At 34.3% G+C, this 19,770-nt stretch overlaps 5 protein-coding genes and 1 long non-coding RNA gene across 6 annotated transcripts; 3 read left to right on the top strand and 3 right to left on the bottom strand.

Moving 5' to 3' along the window:
- Positions 3,667 to 6,462, bottom strand: LOC104737373 (putative PAP-specific phosphatase, mitochondrial). The gene is made up of 9 exons (XM_010457540.2): positions 6,261 to 6,462; positions 6,072 to 6,168; positions 5,885 to 5,987; positions 5,548 to 5,759; positions 5,116 to 5,175; positions 4,593 to 4,933; positions 4,348 to 4,426; positions 4,185 to 4,235; positions 3,667 to 3,971 (listed from the first exon to the last, which is right to left on the bottom strand). Exons 1-9 carry the CDS (start codon positions 6,359 to 6,361, stop codon positions 3,822 to 3,824), a joined length of 1,194 nt encoding a protein of 397 aa, XP_010455842.1. The 5' UTR covers positions 6,362 to 6,462; the 3' UTR covers positions 3,667 to 3,821.
- LOC104737372 lies at positions 8,539 to 9,379 on the bottom strand. The gene is made up of 3 exons (XR_759723.2): positions 9,287 to 9,379; positions 9,144 to 9,179; positions 8,539 to 8,727 (listed from the first exon to the last, which is right to left on the bottom strand). It is a non-coding gene; the product is annotated as an uncharacterized LOC104737372 (long non-coding RNA).
- Positions 9,594 to 12,529, bottom strand: LOC104737371 (putative PAP-specific phosphatase, mitochondrial). Its single transcript, XM_010457539.2, has 9 exons — positions 12,294 to 12,529; positions 12,099 to 12,195; positions 11,910 to 12,012; positions 11,544 to 11,755; positions 11,134 to 11,193; positions 10,553 to 10,893; positions 10,306 to 10,384; positions 10,147 to 10,197; positions 9,594 to 9,909 (listed from the first exon to the last, which is right to left on the bottom strand). The coding sequence occupies exons 1-9, from the start codon at positions 12,392 to 12,394 to the stop codon at positions 9,760 to 9,762; spliced, it is 1,194 nt and encodes a 397-aa protein (XP_010455841.1). The 5' UTR covers positions 12,395 to 12,529; the 3' UTR covers positions 9,594 to 9,759.
- On the top strand, positions 17,384 to 18,115 carry LOC109128425. Its single transcript, XM_019234694.1, is given in 2 exon segments — positions 17,384 to 17,422; positions 17,424 to 18,115. Coding segments are annotated over 2 exon segments (150 nt in total). The 3' UTR covers positions 17,535 to 18,115.
- LOC109128424 lies at positions 17,557 to 18,117 on the top strand. Its single transcript, XM_019234693.1, has one exon. It carries the CDS (start codon positions 17,652 to 17,654, stop codon positions 17,916 to 17,918), a length of 267 nt encoding a protein of 88 aa, XP_019090238.1. The 5' UTR covers positions 17,557 to 17,651; the 3' UTR covers positions 17,919 to 18,117.
- Positions 19,257 to 19,658, top strand: LOC109128402 (putative defensin-like protein 165). The gene is made up of 2 exons (XM_019234618.1): positions 19,257 to 19,359; positions 19,462 to 19,658. The coding sequence occupies exons 1-2, from the start codon at positions 19,308 to 19,310 to the stop codon at positions 19,656 to 19,658; spliced, it is 249 nt and encodes an 82-aa protein (XP_019090163.1). The 5' UTR covers positions 19,257 to 19,307.

Below are 19,770 nucleotides of genomic sequence, written 5' to 3'. Positions count from 1 at the left end.
GATGATCTTTATGTGCTTGAGGATTCAAACCTATCTACTTCCCTTTCGTCATGTTTTAAATCAATAATTGTTAAGGCTAATAGTTCAGTGTTGCATGCTAGACTTGGTAATCCCCATTTTCGTGCTTTCGAACTTTTGTTGCCTAGTATTTCGTTTAAGAATAATGATTGTGAAGCTTGCATCCTTGGTAAACATTGTAAAACTGTTTTTCCTAAGTCCTCAACCATATATGAGCATTATTTTGACTTAATTCATTATGATGTTTGGACTTCACCTTGCTTATCTCGTGAAAATCAAAAATATTTTGTTACTTTTATTGATGAAAAATCAAAATATACTTGGCTAACCTTGCTTCCTTCTAAGGATAGAGTTCTTGATGCTTTTACAAACTTTCAAAACTATGTGACTAACCATTATAATGCCAAGATTAAAATTTTGAGATCAGATAATGGTGGGGAGTATACAAGTCATGCATTCAAACAACATTTGTTTAAACATGGGATTGTTCACCAAACAAGTTGTCCTTATACACCCCAACAAAATGGCGTAGCTGAAAGGAAGAATAGACATCTTATGGAGGTTGCTCGATCTATGATGTTCCACACAAATGTACCAAAGAAGTTCTGGGGAGATGTTGTTGTAACAGCAGGCTACTTGATCAATCGAACTCCAACAAAAATACTAAGTGATATCTCTCCATTTGAAGTACTTAACAAGATTAAACCGTCTATCAATCACTTACGTATATTTGGATGTGTGTGTTATGTCTTAAAACCAAGTGAGCAGCGTGACAAGCTTGACGCTAAGAGTGTCAAGAGCATGTTTATTGGCTACTCAACTACTCAAAATGATATAAGTGTTATGAACCTGAAGCTAGGAGGGTTCTGGTCTCTAGGGATGTCAAGTTCTTAGAACCTAAGGGATTCTATGATACAAGTAATTGGGAGGACTTGAAAGATCTTCCCTACTCTTCATCAGATAGAGCAGACAATCTCCGCATTCTTCTTGATAGGCTTGGAGTTGCGAATAATCAACATCAACCTTGTTCTTCTCTGGGATGAAACTGATAGTCATCATAGTCAAGAAGCAGATGATTATGATAAATTTGAAGATGAACTGAACAATCTAGGTGAAGAATGTGTATCCGAGGAGGATGATCTTGCTTCCGCGGGAGAAGAACCTAAATTAGAGGAAGAAGATCATGTGGAAGAACATCCGACTCAGGTTGAGGCTACAGAGGTTGAGGCTACAGAGGTTGAGGCTACATAGGATGAGGCTATTGAAGTTATTCCCTTCCGACGAAGTGAAAGACTCAAGTCTGCTCCTAAGAACTGGAAAAATCCTCGCATCTTCTACAATAGTCAGGAGGTTGCTCACCCTATACAAGCTGTATGCACTTTGGCACATTTTCCTGTTGAGCATCAAGTGTTTCTCACTCAAATTGATCAGCATTGGATTCCACAAAGTTATGAGGAAGCTAAAGAACATAAAGTTTGGCGTGATGCGGTCGGAGATGAGACTAATGCAATGGTGAAAAATCACACATGGGACGAAGCTGATCTACCAAAAGGGAAGAAAGCTGTGACATCTCGATGGATATTCACTATAAAGTATAAGAGTAATGGGGAGATAGAACGATATAAAGCCAGACTTGTAGCAAGAGGGTTCACTCAAACTTATGGAGAAGACTATTGTGATACATTCGCTCCAGTGGCCAAACTTCACACGATAAGAGTAGTGCTCTCATTAGCTACTAATTTATCTTGGGAATTGTGGCAGATGGATGTGAAGAACGCATTCTTACAAGGAGAACTAGAAGATGAAGTTTATATGAGACCACCACCAGGACTTGAAGACACTATTGGTCCCGGAAAGGTGTTTAAATTAAAGAAAGCAATATATGGGTTGAAACAATCACCAAGAGCTTGGTATCATAAACTCAGTTCAACACTGATGGAAAAAGGATTTAGAAGATCAGAAGCTGATCACACTCTTTTCACTTACCCAAGCGAAAAAGGTATTATAGGCATTCTTATATATGTTGATGATATTATCATCTCCGGGAATGACAAGGTAGGTATTCAAGATACCAAACTCTATCTTAAATCAGTTTTTGATATCAAATATCTTGGAGAACTAAAGTACTTTCTTTGGATAGAAGTTTGCCGTTCTGAAGAAGGACTCTTCTTGTCGTAAAGAAAGTACACGATCTTTTGAATGAGGCAAGTAAACTTGGATCAAAATCAGTTGAAACTCCACTTAAAGAAGACTACAAGTCTGGTCGTAAGGGGGAGCTGAATGATGCTCCTTTCGAAGATGTAAAACAGTATCGACGGTTGGTAGGTAAGCTTATTTATCTCACCATAACACGACCTGATATATGCTTTGCTGTGAACCAGGTGAGTCAACATATGCAGAAGCCAACATTACATCATTGGAAAATGGTGAGCCGAATACTCAAGTATCTCAAAGGATCACCAGGACAAGGCATATGGATGGGATGTAATGGAAATGCAGAGCTGGTAGGATACTGTGATGCAGATTATGCTGGGGATCATGAAGATAGACGCTCAACATCTGGTTATTGCACGTTTGTTGGAGGAAATCTTGTCACTTGGAAGAGTAAGAAACAAAAGGTGGTATCTCTCTCAAGTGCAGAGTCTGAATACATGGCAATGAGGAAGCTCACAACCGAACTCATGTGGCTCAAAGCTCTCTTGAAGGATCTAGGCATCGAGACTCCAAAGCCGATCACAATGCACTGTGACAATGAAGTCGCTATTCACATTGCATCAAACTCAGTATTTCATGAAAGGACGAAACACATAGAAGTGGACTGCCACAAAGTTAGAGAACAAGTTCAGTTAGGAGTTATCTTGCCATGTCACACCAAGAGTTCTGAACAACTGGCGGACATTTTCACCAAAGCAGCGAGTCCCAAGGTTTGCGAGTATATACACTCCAAACTTGGACTTATGGACCTAACCAGGCCACCGATGAAGACCCTAAGCTATTGATTCCATACTCTTTTTCCCTTAGTATGTTTTTGTCCCAAATGGGTTTTACATACTAAGGTTTTTAATGAGGTGGGTGTTCATAGTTTTAAGCCTAACTTCTGTTCCAAATGGTTAAGCTTGAGGGGGAGTGTGAACATGAACACACTAAGAACATGTTCTCCTTATAATAGAAGAACGTGTTCTTCTTAGGATATAAGAACCCGTTCTTCCTACGATTATAAATGTACATTCTAGTAGTTTCCTTATATAGAATCCACTGTATCCTTATAAATAGTTTGTAACTAGGTCATTATTATTCAAGTAATGAGAATCTCTCCTTCTCCTCTATTTTAACCTAGCCGCTCTCTCTTTCATTTTCTCTTGATCATTCTATCTCATTCTCTATTCTTCTCATACTCTTTTGTAATTCTTACAAGACAAAGACATTCCTTCGTCGAGATATATATTACTAATAAAGTTGAAGATCTGAATTGTGAAATTTTGATTTTTCTTTTTCTTTTCCTCCTAAACTAGACAAGGGATATAGCAGATTCTAAATGTAAATATGAGAACACAACAAGAATCCTTCAACTATATTCTAATCGGACAAGAACTTGCTGATTTTGATTTTTGTTTTTCAGTGCTATTGGGAGAGAAAGAGAGATAAGAGAAGAGGCGTTTCAAAATGAAACCAAACTTTTGGATAAACGAAAACCAACTAGATAGGTATACAGTACTTTCAATAATACAAAATATAAACATACATACTCCGAAGTAGAACAAGAATGGAGATCATCTCAAGAATCTGATTATGAATCATATGAATCAAAGAGCTGGTGAAGCAGAAGATGTCATCTCAAGAAGCTGATTATGTAAACGCCCGTTGCTAACTAGAACACCACCCGCGGGGAAAATGACCCTTCTTTCAGATTGATCTTCCTCCAAATTGATTTCATCTCCTTCCCAATCTGTTACCTGAGAGGAGATAGAGACACAGATATCTCAACAAACTTTAAAAAGAGACCATGATCATTAGACTGAAACAAAGTTGCTTCTTCTTTAGGGCTTTGTTAGATTCCTAAGCAAGCTTTTTTTGTTATTTGTCGATTTTTAAGACCTCTTATTGATGAAATAATGATATGGTAACAAGAATGGCTTTGAGACACAGTGTATAAAGATTTCACCAACCTTTCCTCCGGCTTCATGAACACATATCATCCCAACAGCATGATCCCAAGACTACATGTTTTCAAGACAATCTCTTAAGAGAAAGAGAGATACATAATACTCGATACAATAACATAAGAAAAAGATTTTGCTGCGCGTAGATCCAGATCAAACAATCGAATACCTTTATTGTTCCCTGAGTTTTGGTTCGGAGAAGGAAAACCGATGCTCTGCCTGAAGCTACCACCATATACTTGCACAAACTGTACACACAGATATGGAAAGTGAACTGTGTGGGAAATGTTATAATTTGCATACAAGCAAGATTATAAAGTGATAGTTTCAGCTCTAAAGAGGTAAAGATTGTTCATTACTACTTTTGGTTAAAGAACTTCAATGTGTTTTCATAGATAGAAAGTTAGCAAATACCTTCCACAACATGTGGGCACCAAAATGATATCTTCATGCTGTAAGTCATCTGAAGCTATTTTTGCAGCGAAGGAACCGGAGAGAGGAAGTGATTCCCAGGTTTGGCTTTCTTGTATACAAAACCTTGCTTTGTTCACTAAATCACAGGCATCAACAAAACACCTTGTCCAATCACCGCTTACTTTGCCAGAGATATTTTGTAAACCCTTAGTCCACGTTCCACAGCCAATATGCGAGATCATTAAAGTTCCGGTGGACTGATCTGATAAATCTCCTGGCCAGTTTGGACAGCCCATAACTCCCAGCACAATTTCATCATCTACAACAAGGGCTAGTCCTACCTGAGATTTATGCATATAGTAGTGCTTTTGTAAAAAGAAAGTAAGTAGAGCTAAGCAAGAAGGTTTTTGAGGATATATCAAATTATCAATCCCAAAAGATAGTTTCTGTAACTCTCACACGAAACTTTTTTAAGACTCTGAAAGGAAATGAAAAGCACAGAGGTATGTCATATGAGAGATACCACATATAAAGCTTCATCTCCTTTAAGAAACCCCCTTGTGCCATCAATTGGATCCAAAACCTGCAAAAAAATCAATGGAAGTGAGTTCCAGACAGTATGGAAAATTATCATATCATCTAGGCACAAAAGATATGTGCATCATTTTCCATTTTAGTGCCCATTCTTCGACTTCGGGAAGACACATAAATCGAGTATTACCCATTTCTTATTTCAAGTCTGACATTCCAAGAATCTACAAACTTAAATATGACAATTAACTGTGGATGGTATATATTTAATCTATTGTGAGATTACCAGGGTGCAACGTTGACAAAAAAAAAAAAAGGTAACGGCGGAAGATGATATGGTCTTATCTTTTGGAAGATGATATGTAAGACCACAACATACGAAACTTAGAGAAACCTTTAAACTATGCTATATGTGATAACATACCCAATAAGTAGCTGGTTTGTTGCAAAACGCATAGGCATCTTTTCCACCTCTGTCAATTGCTTCTAGTACATCAGCATCAGACAACTCACTCTCTCCAATGCTTGTTTTTGATTTGACTTCACTTACCACAGAGCTTACGAGGTTATTAGCACGCACGAAATGAGAGTCTTCCTCAGCCACCAAAGGTATTGAAGGAAACAGTTTCGATAGCTCTGCCAATCACAAAATAACCAAAGATAAGACTCAAATTTGGAATCACTACAACATCAATCACTTTAAACCATTGATTCGACACAATCAAGAAAAGCCTAAACTAGTGGGACTCATTGAATCTCACCTAAGCTGACTAAAGCTTGCACTCCAAAATCAGCAATTGTAACTGGAGTTTGATCATTCTTCTCAACAATCTTCTCTTTCGAAGAAAAAAGCGATCTTTTGACCTAACCGATTGTCAAAAAACCAAGCTTTAATAGACGACACCAATCTGAGAATTGAGATACAACGGAAGTGGGAAGTTAGCTTACATCAATACAGAGACGACAAGCTCTATCAACGGCATCAATGGCAACCTCAAGCTCTTTATTATACTTAGCTTGATGCTTCGGAAACGGAAGATTAGCTCTGCAGAGACACAAATTCGACAACGATTTGGGAGATTAGAAATGTGTTACAGAGATGGTGAAGTAATCGATTTTGAGGTAGAAAGAAGAGACCTTACGATGAAGTATCGTCTGCGGAGAGGTGTAGGGGGAGGATTGAATACCGGTGAGAATTTAGCGGCGGAGAATCGAACTCCGGTGTCGAGTATGTGCATCGCGGCTGGTATCTACGGCGGAAGGTGAACCGGTGAAATTAAACCGGTTTCGGTTAATAAATGAACGTTCCAGCTCCTAAAACCTTTTTTCAGTTTAGAGGTAAAAAATATACAATTAAAATTTTGACCTGGGCAATGTCACTGTACTGTATATTGGACAGTTTCTTAATGGGCTTTATATGATTGGGTAACTGGAACTTCGTTTTCTGTATTGGGCTTTCACGACTGCGATGAGAGAGACTACTCCCGCCTTCTTCTGATCTCCATCAATAATAGCCTCTTCGTCTCCATAGTTTAATAACACTATCGATGAGAATCCGCTCGTTGCGTGGGGTTGTATACTAATCAGGCTTGACTTAAATTTTATATAGACTCGATAGTATATCATTAATTAAAAAAAACATACATATATGTTGTATTATGAAATTATTTAAATTAACGTGTTTTTTTTGGACCTACTGTTTTTGCACCTTTAGCGCATGTGCTTAGTTGACACTAATGCTAATGTAAATTTCTAAGTCTATTTTTTTTTGTTTTTTCCTTTCATTTCTTCATATGTTGTTGGTCGTCTTTTGGAGTTCTCTAGATCTGCAATAAGTACAATTGGTGTCGATCCTGGAATTTGCATGAAAGGTGTAATCTGTGACTGTAAATCATATATATAATAGTATTACCATCTTTACATTGTAAATTCTATTTGTGCATTGAAATGTAGTCTGATAACCAAAGTACATAAACGCATAACTGGGAAAAATTATAGAAGTCATTACACAAAGAGTGTTCTTAATAATGCACATGAGAATTAGATCAGAGAAATTAAGATGAGAAGGAGAAACCTCAAGTAGAAAACAGATGAAGAAACTGCCGAAGAAAGCTAGACGGAGGTTGACGATCGGAGAAGAAGGTTGATGACTAAGAGAAAGACAATAGCATAGTCGCTTCAAGGGAATCAGATGAACAGCTCCTTTTCATCCTCTCCCCAAATTCAGTTTGAAGCTGTTTGGCATATAAATGGGTCCTCCTCTGGGTACCAATTAAGTGATTATAAAAACATTCTACAATGGAATGAAAAATTTGTATTTTTGTTTCGTACTTCAAAATTGCAATCAGGAGAAATCGGAAAGGGGAAACCTTGATGAATTGGAGGAACCTTGTCGTTATTCTTGTTGTGATGTTTTCTACTATTTCATGATATGAGAGAAGATAGTGCAGGTTGCTTCTCAAGGTTGGTGTTGTAGAGCTTCCACCGTTTGGAGTGTAAGGGATGTGTATGATGATTTGGTTTGAATAGGTATTTGGCCTTCTGATGGTGACGATGATTTCATTGGATCTTTGCATAGTATAGCTGATAGTTTCATATTGTTTCTCTTTGTGTTACAGTTTCTATTTATTTATATTTGGTCGTAGTCGTTTGGAGTCCTTCATTTTTGTTGGTTACATTTAGTTTTTGGACTTCCTTATTCCTTGATGTTATTATTTATATTTATTAATAATATTCAATGAGTGTAAATTTAATAGTCCTTACTCCTTAGCTACTAAACGTTTAGATCATATACTGATGAAACCCATCCGAGAAAACAAAAGTTTTTAGGAGAAGCTAAGTTACGTTATGTTGGTTGTGTTTATGTTTTAAGAGCTTGTGTTTTATGTTTTATTTTCGTCCCAAGGGTGCAGGGAAAAAAACTTTATGAACTCATGCATGTATATTAAAATTTGGAATTTATATATTAAAGAAACTCGAAGCATGTATGTTTAAACATCGCTAATATTCATTTGTTTATTTTATTAAAAATGTGAAGTTTATTTAGAAAATGAAAGTGTATGAATAACAAACAAAACAGAGTTTGAGTAAAAAAACAGAGGCCACAAACACAATTCTAGCTTCAAAGTGATGGTCACCATATTTTTCTTCTCCACAGAAAGGAGTAGCAGTAGTCGTTTGACAGCATGATTCTGGTGGAGTAGCAGTAGGCGTTGAAGCAAATAAACCATTTCTTTCAAATGTAATCTACCCGATGTATCAACAATTTCAGCCATTGTCGTCGCAGAAAGGAAACGAATGATCTTGCACAGCCTTGTGCATCGACCAACTTCAAACCCTCCAACATTGAAGATTACGCCTTCACGTAAAACATTACAGAATTGAAAGGCATAGGCTGATGGGATGAAAACATGGATTACTGAGCACTGAAACTATGATCATTTAGCTACTAAGAACATAAAACATGTAAGAAGATTACAAATACATGAAAACATGTAAGAAGGTTAACATGTTCATCGAGAAAAAGACGGTTTGTCCCCATAAATTCATTATCCTTCTTGATTATGGTTTGTTGATCTTGATGCCATGTTGCTGAGCTATCGTTCTACAGATCAAAGCAAAGAAAATAACAAACCAATTGGTAAGGGTTAGAAAAAGGAGATAGACACAAAAGCATGATTCAGACCAAACTACAACCAAAGTCAGACCTAAACAGAAATCAAACTGAGCTGATTTTAATATAACCAAAAAGTTCAAAACAAATATATAAACTGAAAACGAAGAATATGAACATAAATCCAACCAACAAAATTAAAATAACTGATCAAGTTTTGGAAAACAGAGACGGACACAAACAACATGATTCAGACCAAACCACAACCAATATTAGACCAAAACATAAACCAAACTAAAATGATCTTACTATAACCAAAAAGTTCCAAACAAATAAACTGAAAACGAAGAACATGAACATAAATCCAACCAACAAAATTAAATTTTGAGACGAATATCATGGTTTACCTACTGAAGTGATGATCCCAGAACTTTTATTTTCTACTACAAAATTGCAATCATGAAGAATCATAGTTAGGGTTTGAGACTCAACGAAAAAGAACATTACCAAGCCAAAATCCAGACCGAAATATAAAGGAATAAGGATTTACCCAGCCATGGGACTTTGATGAAGAAAAATTCCAGAGAAGCCGAATCGTGAATCCGACGGTTCCCGGAGAGATTATGTGGTAGACGACAATATTTTTCTCCAGCTATTTTCTATTCAGATGGGTTTATGTGGATTTTTAAAAATTATATTTGGGCTTATATTAGTGAAATTTAAAAAAATTATATTATTTGGGCTTATATAAAGCCCAACAAATTTGTTAATTTTTGCTGATGCAGATGCTCTTTTAATGAGAGAAAACTCTGCTATTATATATATGATTGTATTTTTTTTCTGCTTACGGTACAAGATTTGCATATTTACAGCTTTTGAATTTTGATCATCATATCACAAGAATGGAGACTAATTTGAAGTTACAAACCCGTCTCTCTCTAGTCACAGTTTACATTATCTGTGTAAGAATAATCTCAGGACCATAAAAATAATTTCACAAGTGTATAAGAGCATAGTGATGAATCAAAGAGCTGGCGAAGCAGAAGATGTCATCTCAAGAAGCTGATTATGTAAACTTCCGTTGCTAACTAGAATACCACCCCCAGGGAAAATGACCCTTCTTTCAGATTGATCTTCCTCCAAATTGATTTCACCTCCTTCCCAATCTGTTACCTGAGGGGAGATACAATACGAGAGTCAGATGTCTCAAGAAGCTTCGGCCACGAAACAGGACCCAAGTATTCAAACTCAAACAGAGAGATCATGATCATCAGATTGAAAAAGGTTAGGCTTTGTTAGATTCCAAAGTTCATAAAGGAATCATGTTTAAAGGGCCAGACAGAGCAAACTATGTTTATTTGTCTGGTAACAAGAATGGCTTTGTGACAGTGTATAAAGATTTTCACCAACCTTTCCTCCAGCTTCATGAACACATATCATCCCAATAGCATGATCCCAAGCCTACATGTTTTTAAGACAATCTCTAAAGAATGAGAAATACTCGTATATATACAACAAAATAAGAAAAAAAGTTGATGTGCATAGATCAGAATCAAACAATCTGAGTACCTTTATTGTTCTCTGAGTTTTGGCTCGGAAAAGGAAAACTGCTGCTCTACCAGAAGCTACTACCATATACTTGCACAAACTGTACGCACAAATAAGAAAAGTTTACTGATTAGGATATGTTATAATTTGCATACAAGCAACTCGTAGATTATAAACTAAAGAGGTAAAATCGTTCATTTCTACTTTTTGTTGGATGAAGAACTTTAGTGTGTTTTAAGTAGTATAGAGATAGTTAGTAGATAGATACCTTCCATTACATGTGGGCACCAGAATAATATCATTATGCTGTAAGTCATCTGAAACTGTTTTTGCAGCGAAGAAACCAGAGAGAGGAAGTGATTCCCAGTTGTCGCTTTCTTGTATACAAAACCTTGCTTTGTTCACTAAAACGGAGGCATCAACAAAACATCTTGTCCAATCACCGCTTACTTTGCCAGAGATATTTTGTAACCCCTTGCTCCACGTTCCACAGCCAATATGCGAGATCATTAGAGTTCCGGTGGATTTATCTGATAAAACTCCTGGCCAGTTTGGACAGCCCATAACTCCTAGCACGATTTCATTATCTACAACAAGGGCCAATCCTACCTGAGATCTCAGAAACAGAACAAAACAACATGAAATCTCATATCCAACTCATACATATGCTTATGAGAGATATTTATCTTGTCCATGGCTCAGAACTTATTCGTAGTGCTTTGAGCATAGCAAACAGGTTTTTGAGGATATTTCAAATTATCAATCCCACAAAATGGTTTCTGTAACTCTCATACGAAACTTTTTAAGACACTGAAAGAAAACGAAAAATGACAGGGTTATGAGACATACCACATATAAACCCTCATCTCCTTTAAGAAACGCCTTTGTGCCATCAATTGGATCCAAAACCTGCAGAAAATCAAAGGAAGTGAGTTGCAGACAGCATGGACAGTATAATGAAAAGTATCATATCATCTAGGAACAAAAAATATGTGCATCATTTTCTATGTTAGTGCTTNGGGGGGGGGGGGGGGAAACAAAAATCGAGTATTACCCATTCCTCAGTTCAAGTCTGACATTCCAAGATTTACAAACTTCAACAATGACAATCGACTGTGGATGGTAAATATCTTATACCTTAAGATGAACAGGGGACAACGTTGACAACATATAGCTAATGACTAGAAGACGATATGTAAGACAGTAACAAATGGAATTTAGAGACACATTCATATATCATGCTAAAATGTAACATGTACCCAATAAGTAGCTGGTTTGTTGCAAAACGCATAGGCATCTTTTCCACCTCTGTCAATTGCTTCTAGTACATCAGCATCAGACAACTCATTGTCTCCAATGCTCGTTTTTGATTTGACTTCACTTACCACAGAGCTTACGAGGTTATTAGCACGTACGAAATGAGAGTCCTCTTCAGCCACCAAAGGTATTGAAGGAAACTGTTTCGATAGCTCTACAAATTAAAAATAAGCAAAGACAAGATTCAAAATTGAAATCAGAGTTTCATGAAAGCAGTGTTCTTTTGCACAAATTCACTACATACATCACTAAAACCATTGATTCTACAATCAAGAAAAGCCTAAACTAGTGGGACTCATTTATCTTACCTAAGCTGATTAAAGCTTGCACTCCAAAGTCAGCAATTGTAACTGGAGTTTGATCATTCTTCTCAACAATCTTCTCTTTAGAAGAAAAAAGCGATCTTTTGACCTAACAATGGTAAAAAAAAAAACAAACTTTAATAGACGACACCAATCTGAGAATTGAGAAACAATGGAGTTAAAAAATTAGCTTACATCAACACAGAGACGACAAGCTCTATCAACAGCATCAATGGCGACCTCAAGCTCCTTATGATACTTAGCTTGATGCTTCGGAAACGGAAGATTAGCTCTGCAGAGAGACACACATCAAAAACGATTACAGAGATTAGGAATGTGTTACAGAGATGGAGAAGTAATCAATTTGAGGCAGGAGAGAGAGGGAGAGACCTTACGATGAAGTATCGTCTGCTGAGAGGTGAAGGGGAAGGATTGAATACCGGTGAGAATTTAACGGCGGAGAATCGAACTCCGGTGTTGAGAACGTGCATCGTGGCTGTTATCTGTGCCGGAAGGTAAACCGGCGAAATTAAACCGGTTTTGTTTGAATATATGAACGTTCCAGCTCTAAAGTGAACTGGATAGTAGTAATTCTATTGTTTTCATTTAGTTAATAATTACATTATTTGTGATATATCTCTTATATATCTATGGATTCTCTAAATGAGAGATAGATATTGATTGTGCCAAAAGATTGAATCTTTGTGGAGGATATATAATTATATATAACCTTTTCACCAAAAATGTATTTGTTTATCAAATAAAAATAAATATTTATAAATAATCGTTATATTTTCAAAACTCTTTTAAGTTATAAATAATCTTATAAGATTATATTTTTTAAAAAAGTCAAAAAAAAAAGATAACACAGATTTTTTTAATACAAATAACACTATGTAAAAAGAAAAAATATAACATACATAACACTAAGTTTATGCTATTTTCAACACTAAGAATTAGCAAACTAACAATAAATAAGAACCCCATTTTTCATTCAAACGATTTGCTTATCCAATTAATTTATATGGCAGGTTTGTGGGTTAAATTTTCATAAATCTGATTTTTGGTCAATTAAACGAAAACTAAAATTAAATCATTTCCAGGTATGGGAGTTAATGTTATTTGCCTATCATTAATACAATTAGTTAATTTGTGTTGTGTACTAAAGAAGTGAAAATATTGAGGTTACCTGCTTTACAATTAGTGTGGATTTTCTAACTCTTTGCGCAAAAGTTCATATATCTAATATTTTGTAATGCATGTCTATAATTGCAATCATCTGAACTAAACTATAAATTTATTTCAAAACTCTTAAAAATTTGTATTTTTTTAACATTTAAAAGTTTAATAGCACAATGAAATAATTATGTGACATGGGAGATTTGTTCTTTGGCTTGAACCAATTAACCCAACCAAATCTTCAGCAAAACAAAACAATTTGTGTACAGGGTTTGTAGTGGTAAGGAGATGGGTTTGGGACGCCAACACGTTTTCATGTACTTCGACCCCCCGCTCCCCACTGTTCTAGAATTTACTCTGAGTTATAAAAGTAAAAAAAACAAACAAACAATTTTGTGAACTTGATATTATTAGTGATTCATTATAATATCCTTCGTTTATAATTTTTTGATAAAGTATTAAATGATTGTCCAAAAATATATATAACTAGTATTATATCCGGTGCTATGCACAGAAAAAATAATGATATGCTAAAGTTTATCAAAATATATGAAAATTTAGTTTGTATATAATCAAGTGGGGAAAACTATAGTTGGTTCTGGCAAATGATACAGTAAGAAAATTGTAGTTGTATATATTTGTTTTTTTAACAAAAAAAAATTAATATATAATCTTCCAAATATTAAGAATTAGCTTCCAACTTCAATGCTTTATATAATATACTATACGTAATCTATAAAAGACAAACTTACGTTTAATATTGAAAGACGATCAATACAAACTTAAAACCATTAGATTAAAATTCAAGGTCATAGCCACAAATTTTTACCGGGGTGAAGTTGATTCAATATAAAGATGATATCATTTGCGTCTTGATGTTCTACTTCGTCTTCAGCCTTTGCCACGGGTGCTGCTCTTGCGCAAGTCTTCATCTCTGTTTGCGTCTCCTCTTCTATTCATCAATTTTGCCTTTATAGCAGTGTGGTCTATAAAACAAAAGTATATTAAACATACATATAAGACAGAAAACAAAAATTTGAGAAAAAAAGAAACAATATAATCATATAAAAACAGTGAATAAAATAAAAGATACGTAACATACCAGAGGCTATATGCCTTATATGATGAACTCATCGGAGATTGTCGGCGTTAATAACAAAATTTTGGAATTTATTATATGTTGTTATCTTACGAAGCATGCCTTACTCCTAAATGAGTTTAGCCTCAACTTTTAAAAATAAAACTAACATCTACAACAGAAAGATGATCAATGAGATACATATATATAGCTTTGACGACGTCGCTGTCAACAGTTTGAATAGAAGAGATCGTGGGATTATTGATATATCATAGTTTTTACGGTTTTTAACCATGATATAAGTGTGTTTTTTGAGTCTTTTCATTTGTTTCTAAGTTGTCTTTGAGTCTTTACAGGTTATCTAGGATTTTGGCACGAATGGAACGAAACAAAGCAATTTGGATCGTTTTGGAGCATTTAATCGGAGGAGATCAATTTGGAGTCTGATCCTATGAAGAGCAACGACCGACACCAATGGAGCATCGGTCGACACCAAGCTGATCCGACACAAGACTTCAAAATTGGAAGTTTTACAAAGTTGCCCGAAGTTTTCCATATTTGCATCATTAGTCTTTGACGTGTTTTAGGACATATATATAGTGTTTTTGGGTTTTGTAAACCCTGAAGTTTTATTCTAGCAAGTTTTATTTTCTGCAAACCTGTGAGATTTTGAGAGCTTTTGGGAGAGAGCTCTGAACTACTTTGAGAGAAGAATTCGTGAACTCCCTCTTTACTCTTTTAATCTCATTTGTTTATTATTCAGAATTATGTTTTGTTCTTCATTGATTATGTCTGAGTAGTTTGCTTGTTAGGTTTAGGGTTTTTTCACAGGGATTTTATGAATTATTAGATATGTTTATTTATGATTCTTTATCTTTCTAGATCTTCATCATAAGTTGTTCTTAATGTTAGATCTTTGGTTAGCCATCTGGATTTAGATCTTAGGATTATTGATTGATATGAGAATATAATTGATTATTCATGATAAAACCTTTTGATGAGCAAAATTACTTCTTGCAAAGAGATTTGATTTAGTAATTTTGTGAACAATCTAAACTTGTTTTTAAAGCTGATTTTTAACCTAGAATTTTACAAAGAGATTTGGATTTTTTGGTTTTAAATTTAGATAATATTTGCAGTGAGAACTGATTTATTTAACAAAATTGATTAGAGTTCTAGATCTGATTTTAATTGTTTGAATCCTAATTTAATTATTGATTTAATATTTTGTAATTTCCTGAGAAATTCTCTGGGCCTAGCTTTTTGATCATCTGAATTTACATAGTTTTTATTTAATATTTTGCATTGTTTATTTTAATTCAAATTATTCTGTTTAGCGTAATCATAAAACTCTATAATTTATTGTGTTTGATCTTGAGTCTTTGTGGAATTCGACCCCTAAGTACTGCAGTGACCTCTTAATTTGAGAGAGTAACTCTAAGATAAATTTGAGCATATCAACATATCAATTATGGAGGCTAATTATCCTCTAATTTATTTTTGATTTTCTTTTTAGAGTGATAATGTGATCGTGGGAAGTTTAACAATTATGCTTTAATCCTGTAAACTTTCACTTTAATTTTTTTACCAACAAATAGATTTATTGTTTCACATAATTATTATTTATTTTTGGATAAAATTGTCGCATGTCATAACATAATTGATTAAGTGACTTTTTATTTATAGGATAAATGATAAAGCATTAAATAATATATTGTAATATTAGTATGTATGTATAAAATATATAATTTATTTGTTAACTTGCATGTGCTTTTTTAAAATTAATAAAATCCTATAAAATAAATTTAGAAAGTATTTGTTTATTTGTGGATAGGGCTAATTTCGGGTTATGTTCTTTCGCTTTGACTATGTCGGTCATGCCATATTTCAAATTTCTGTTCTGAGATAAATGGAATCCTGTCGTCGTTTTTTTTGTGGGTTCAACTAAAAGAAAAACAAATATGTGGTTAAGATGTCGTAGCCAGAAACGGAAATGCTAATTTATGCTACGAGTTATATATGGACCTACACAATTAAAGCTCGGCGATTGATCCATTATAATCCCCACATTTCCTCTCAAGAGTGTTCACTGTTGCGAAGTCGGTATTACATGGAGACTTTGCAAATCTTGGCCAAAAAAATAAAATTATTTAGAATGGGTGATACTTTCTGGCTAGCATATGTTGGAGGCTTAGCAAATAATAATAAAAACGTATATGGAATCTTTATATTAAAAAAAAAAAAAAAAAAGATGGGAACCTTTCGGATGAAATTCACTTTTCAGAGACGATACTCGACTTTGTGACAACTAGCGTACTTCACCTAGCTTTATATACTGCCATCACCATCACGACCAAAAACAGAAGCCACCACCACCAAATGTATGAATAAAGTCTAATTACTAAGGTAGTAATTCTATTGATATATAGGCTAGGCTTGATTGTATGAAATGTTAGGGGGTAAGCTTTAGACTCTCTGTTGGTAACAATGGATACACGAATGAAGAACTTGGTGCATGCATGGCTTACAACAATGGTTCAAACTTTTTTTTGCCGAGGTTCAAGTAGTGTATACATGAAGGCAAAACAACTTAGTGGCAGACAAGCTTGTCCCTTTAGCAATTAGCACAATATCACACACCACCCAAAATCCATTTGTTTTTTTAATCTTCCATCTTTACGTATTCATAGTTTACTCTTTTGATCATGTACGTAGTACAAACTACAAATGTACAATACAAAAAAAAATGACATGAAAACGACCGTATTTAATAACATTATTATATCCTAACACTTTCGAGTTTCCAAATGATTTCAAACGTAATATTAAATATTTTAAAATTGAGCATAAAACTATAAACTATGAAGTCGTGTTGAAGAAAAAGCATGATTGAAAATTGAAATACAAATATAGAAAAGAAAACTTGGTCAAAAACTCGAGTAGACAACCTTATCAGAAAAAAAAAAAAAAAAAAGGAATTTACAATAGACAACCCTGAAGCAAAACAAAAATAAACGTTATCTACTTATCTTGAAACGATTAATGAAACAACTAACTTCGTCGTCAAAGTGAAAAACATCGTAATTATCATAATTCATAATTATCCATCAGAAAAAAACGACATATGTAGATATTTTAATTTCTTTATCAAAAAAAGGACAATAAAGTAAAGAGAAAGTAATAAAAAATATCCATAGATTCATCTTCGATCATATCCCACCACATGTCGCGAACCTTCTCTTAACCGCCACTTGTCAGTCACTTTATCCAATAGTAATCTCAAGATTCGTCGAGCCTCCGGTTTAATACCGACTCAGCCGGTAGTTTCTCCTAAATCATATGGCTCACTCACTTACTTTGTCCCCTCTATTTAAACAGAAACACCTCTCACTTCTTCTTAAGAACAATAAAACTCTCTCTTCGGAATCTGAAAAGCCATAATAAATTAGCAGAGAAAAAAAAACAAAATCTAAAGGATCAGAAATTTTTAAATGAACAGAGTGATTAGCCAGTTTTCCGGTAAGTTGATGAAGGAGAGCGGCGGTGATGCGACGGCTTTAAGATCTTCCGTCAAAGAATCAGTCTCGTCGCCGCAGAGTTCACTTTCGTCTTCGTCTTCGTCGTCGTCATCGGTGAGAAGACTTAATAAAGGCGATCTTGAATCGAGACGATTTGGTTTAGCGGCGAGTGAGAAGCTGAGGCAGGCGGAGGAATCTTTAAGGACTGTCATGTTTCTGAGCTGTTGGGGTTCTTGTTAGATCTGATCTGAAACGTTTCTTAACTGTGTGTTTGTTATGCTTTTGAGTTTGAACATTTTGTGAATATTTTTTTTTTTTTTTGTAATTATCCTTTTTTGCCTACTTTGTGTACTTCTCTGTAAAGTCTCTGATGTACATATTGAAGAGAAGCTATGAAGAAAATGGTTTGTTTATCACAAATCAAAACATTTTCATTATACTTTGTGAATACTGTAAGTCAGTAATTTAATATTAGAAACTATAGAGTATAAGAAATGCTTATATTATTTCTTTGTTTTAATAACGGTGATGATACGTAATGTTTGCATATGATATTTTTGGATTTTTAATAAACTCCAACTTGGAATCTTTTATTTTCGACACTCCAACTTGGAATCTTTTAATGGATTATGATATATATAATTGTTGGAGGTGCATCAAATTAAATCAGGTTATATATCAAAACATGACTAAACGAAAAATAATCCAATTTGATTTTTTTGAGTTTGAAAAAAACGTAATATGAAATCAAACACAAATACTATCTAATATTCGTTTAAATTATTTTTAACTTTGTATAATTGATTTACATTTTCTGATGATTGTGGGTTAACGAAAAAAAAAATAGATTTGAGGGTTTTTTATGCAGAAAATTGTTAAACATGATATGTTTGATTGGTAACGTATTTAAAGCTGTACAAAAAAACTGTAAGCTGAAGTTGTAAAACTGTAAGTTTTTACGGAATAGTGTAAAATTGTAAAAAAGAGCTGTACATAAAAGTTGTACAAAAAAGCTGAGTGTAAAGTTTTTAATAAGGTTTTTAGTTAAGTTTTTGTGGTTGGTAAAAATTTAAAGTTGTACCACTTGTACCACTTTGTTTTTGTCATTAATCACACCCAAAGATTTTATTTTTAATAAACTAATAATATTTATTATAAAAAAGAATATGAGATTATTTATAATTTAAATATTGTTGAATTCTCATGTGCGCTAACCTAGTAGTAATTAATAATATCATATACATATGTTATCAACAACAACTAATTGCCCTTTGTTTTTTTAAAGGGTTGGAGTAGTCAACAACTTTTTTCAGCCCTTTTATTTGATGATATATTGTGAGACTCCTTCTATTTCTATTACACATTTACACAGGTGGGAAGGCAGTCAAAACTTGTCTCGGTCATCTTCAAATATTCATGAGATATGGTCAAGCCTTTGAATCAATCTCTACTCTCTAGACAATCATCTCCTTCTTCCTTAATAGTATATCACACAAGTGTTGACCGAGAGCTAGCTAGAGGATTGTATATAAGTGTTGGCCATGAGCTCATGAATAACATAATAAAAATTCACATTCACTCGATTTCTTTCTCAAACATTATTCAAATATTAATAAAAAATCTCGCACCATGAACAAGCAATTGTTTTCTTATTTCATGGTTTTTCTAGTTCTCCTCTCAGGTAAATTAACTTTATTAATTCGTATATGATCAACGATCTAATATGACAATGTACGTACAAATGAGTTTTTTTTATATACTTACTTACTATATTGGTTGGCAGTAATAACGATTGCTCCAAAAACTGAGGCACAAAAGAGATGCAGGAAAGTACTAGAGCCGGGAACACAATGTTTATTGGCAAAGTGCAGAGAAGAGTGTTTCAAGAAGTTAAGTGGCAACGGAGTTTGTGTTGAGACGCCACCAACCTCTGGCAAGTACACATGTAACTGTTTCTACAATTGTGGCCCTGGACTATGATTTAACTCAGTTTAAAAACATTATCATAATCTATATATAATATTAATTTGGGATACGAAATAAATTTTTTATCTTCAACTAAGAAAAATGATGTCATCAAAATACATTTCCA

Source organism: Camelina sativa, chromosome 13 (genome assembly GCF_000633955.1).
Source record: "Camelina sativa cultivar DH55 chromosome 13, Cs, whole genome shotgun sequence".
Lineage (NCBI taxonomy): Eukaryota > Viridiplantae > Streptophyta > Magnoliopsida > Brassicales > Brassicaceae > Camelina > Camelina sativa.
This window is presented reverse-complemented; position numbering and strand designations above follow the sequence as displayed.

Bases quoted from the DNA above. Each gene is read 5' to 3' on its own strand.
- LOC104737373 (XM_010457540.2), bottom strand. From the start codon at position 6,361: ATGCACATACTCGACACCGGAGTTCGATTCTCCGCCGCTAAATTCTCA. The intron at 5,760-5,884 runs GTGAGATTCAAT...TGTGATTGGCAG, and splicing joins GCAAGCTTTAGTCAGCTTAG to AGCTATCGAAACTGTTTCCT. The intron at 3,972-4,184 runs GTTGGTGAAATC...ATCTCCTCTCAG, and splicing joins TTCATGAAGCCGGAGGAAAG to GTAACAGATTGGGAAGGAGA.
- LOC109128402 (XM_019234618.1), top strand. From the start codon at position 19,308: ATGAACAAGCAATTGTTTTCTTATTTCATGGTTTTTCTAGTTCTCCTC. The intron at 19,360-19,461 runs GTAAATTAACTT...ATTGGTTGGCAG, and splicing joins TTTTCTAGTTCTCCTCTCAG to TAATAACGATTGCTCCAAAA.
- LOC104737371 (XM_010457539.2), bottom strand. From the start codon at position 12,394: ATGCACGTTCTCAACACCGGAGTTCGATTCTCCGCCGTTAAATTCTCA. The intron at 10,894-11,133 runs GTATGTCTCATA...CTGAGATCTCAG, and splicing joins GAGATGAGGGTTTATATGTG to GTAGGATTGGCCCTTGTTGT. The intron at 10,198-10,305 runs GTACTCAGATTG...AAAAACATGTAG, and splicing joins AAACTCAGAGAACAATAAAG to GCTTGGGATCATGCTATTGG.
- LOC109128424 (XM_019234693.1), top strand. From the start codon at position 17,652: ATGAACAGAGTGATTAGCCAGTTTTCCGGTAAGTTGATGAAGGAGAGC.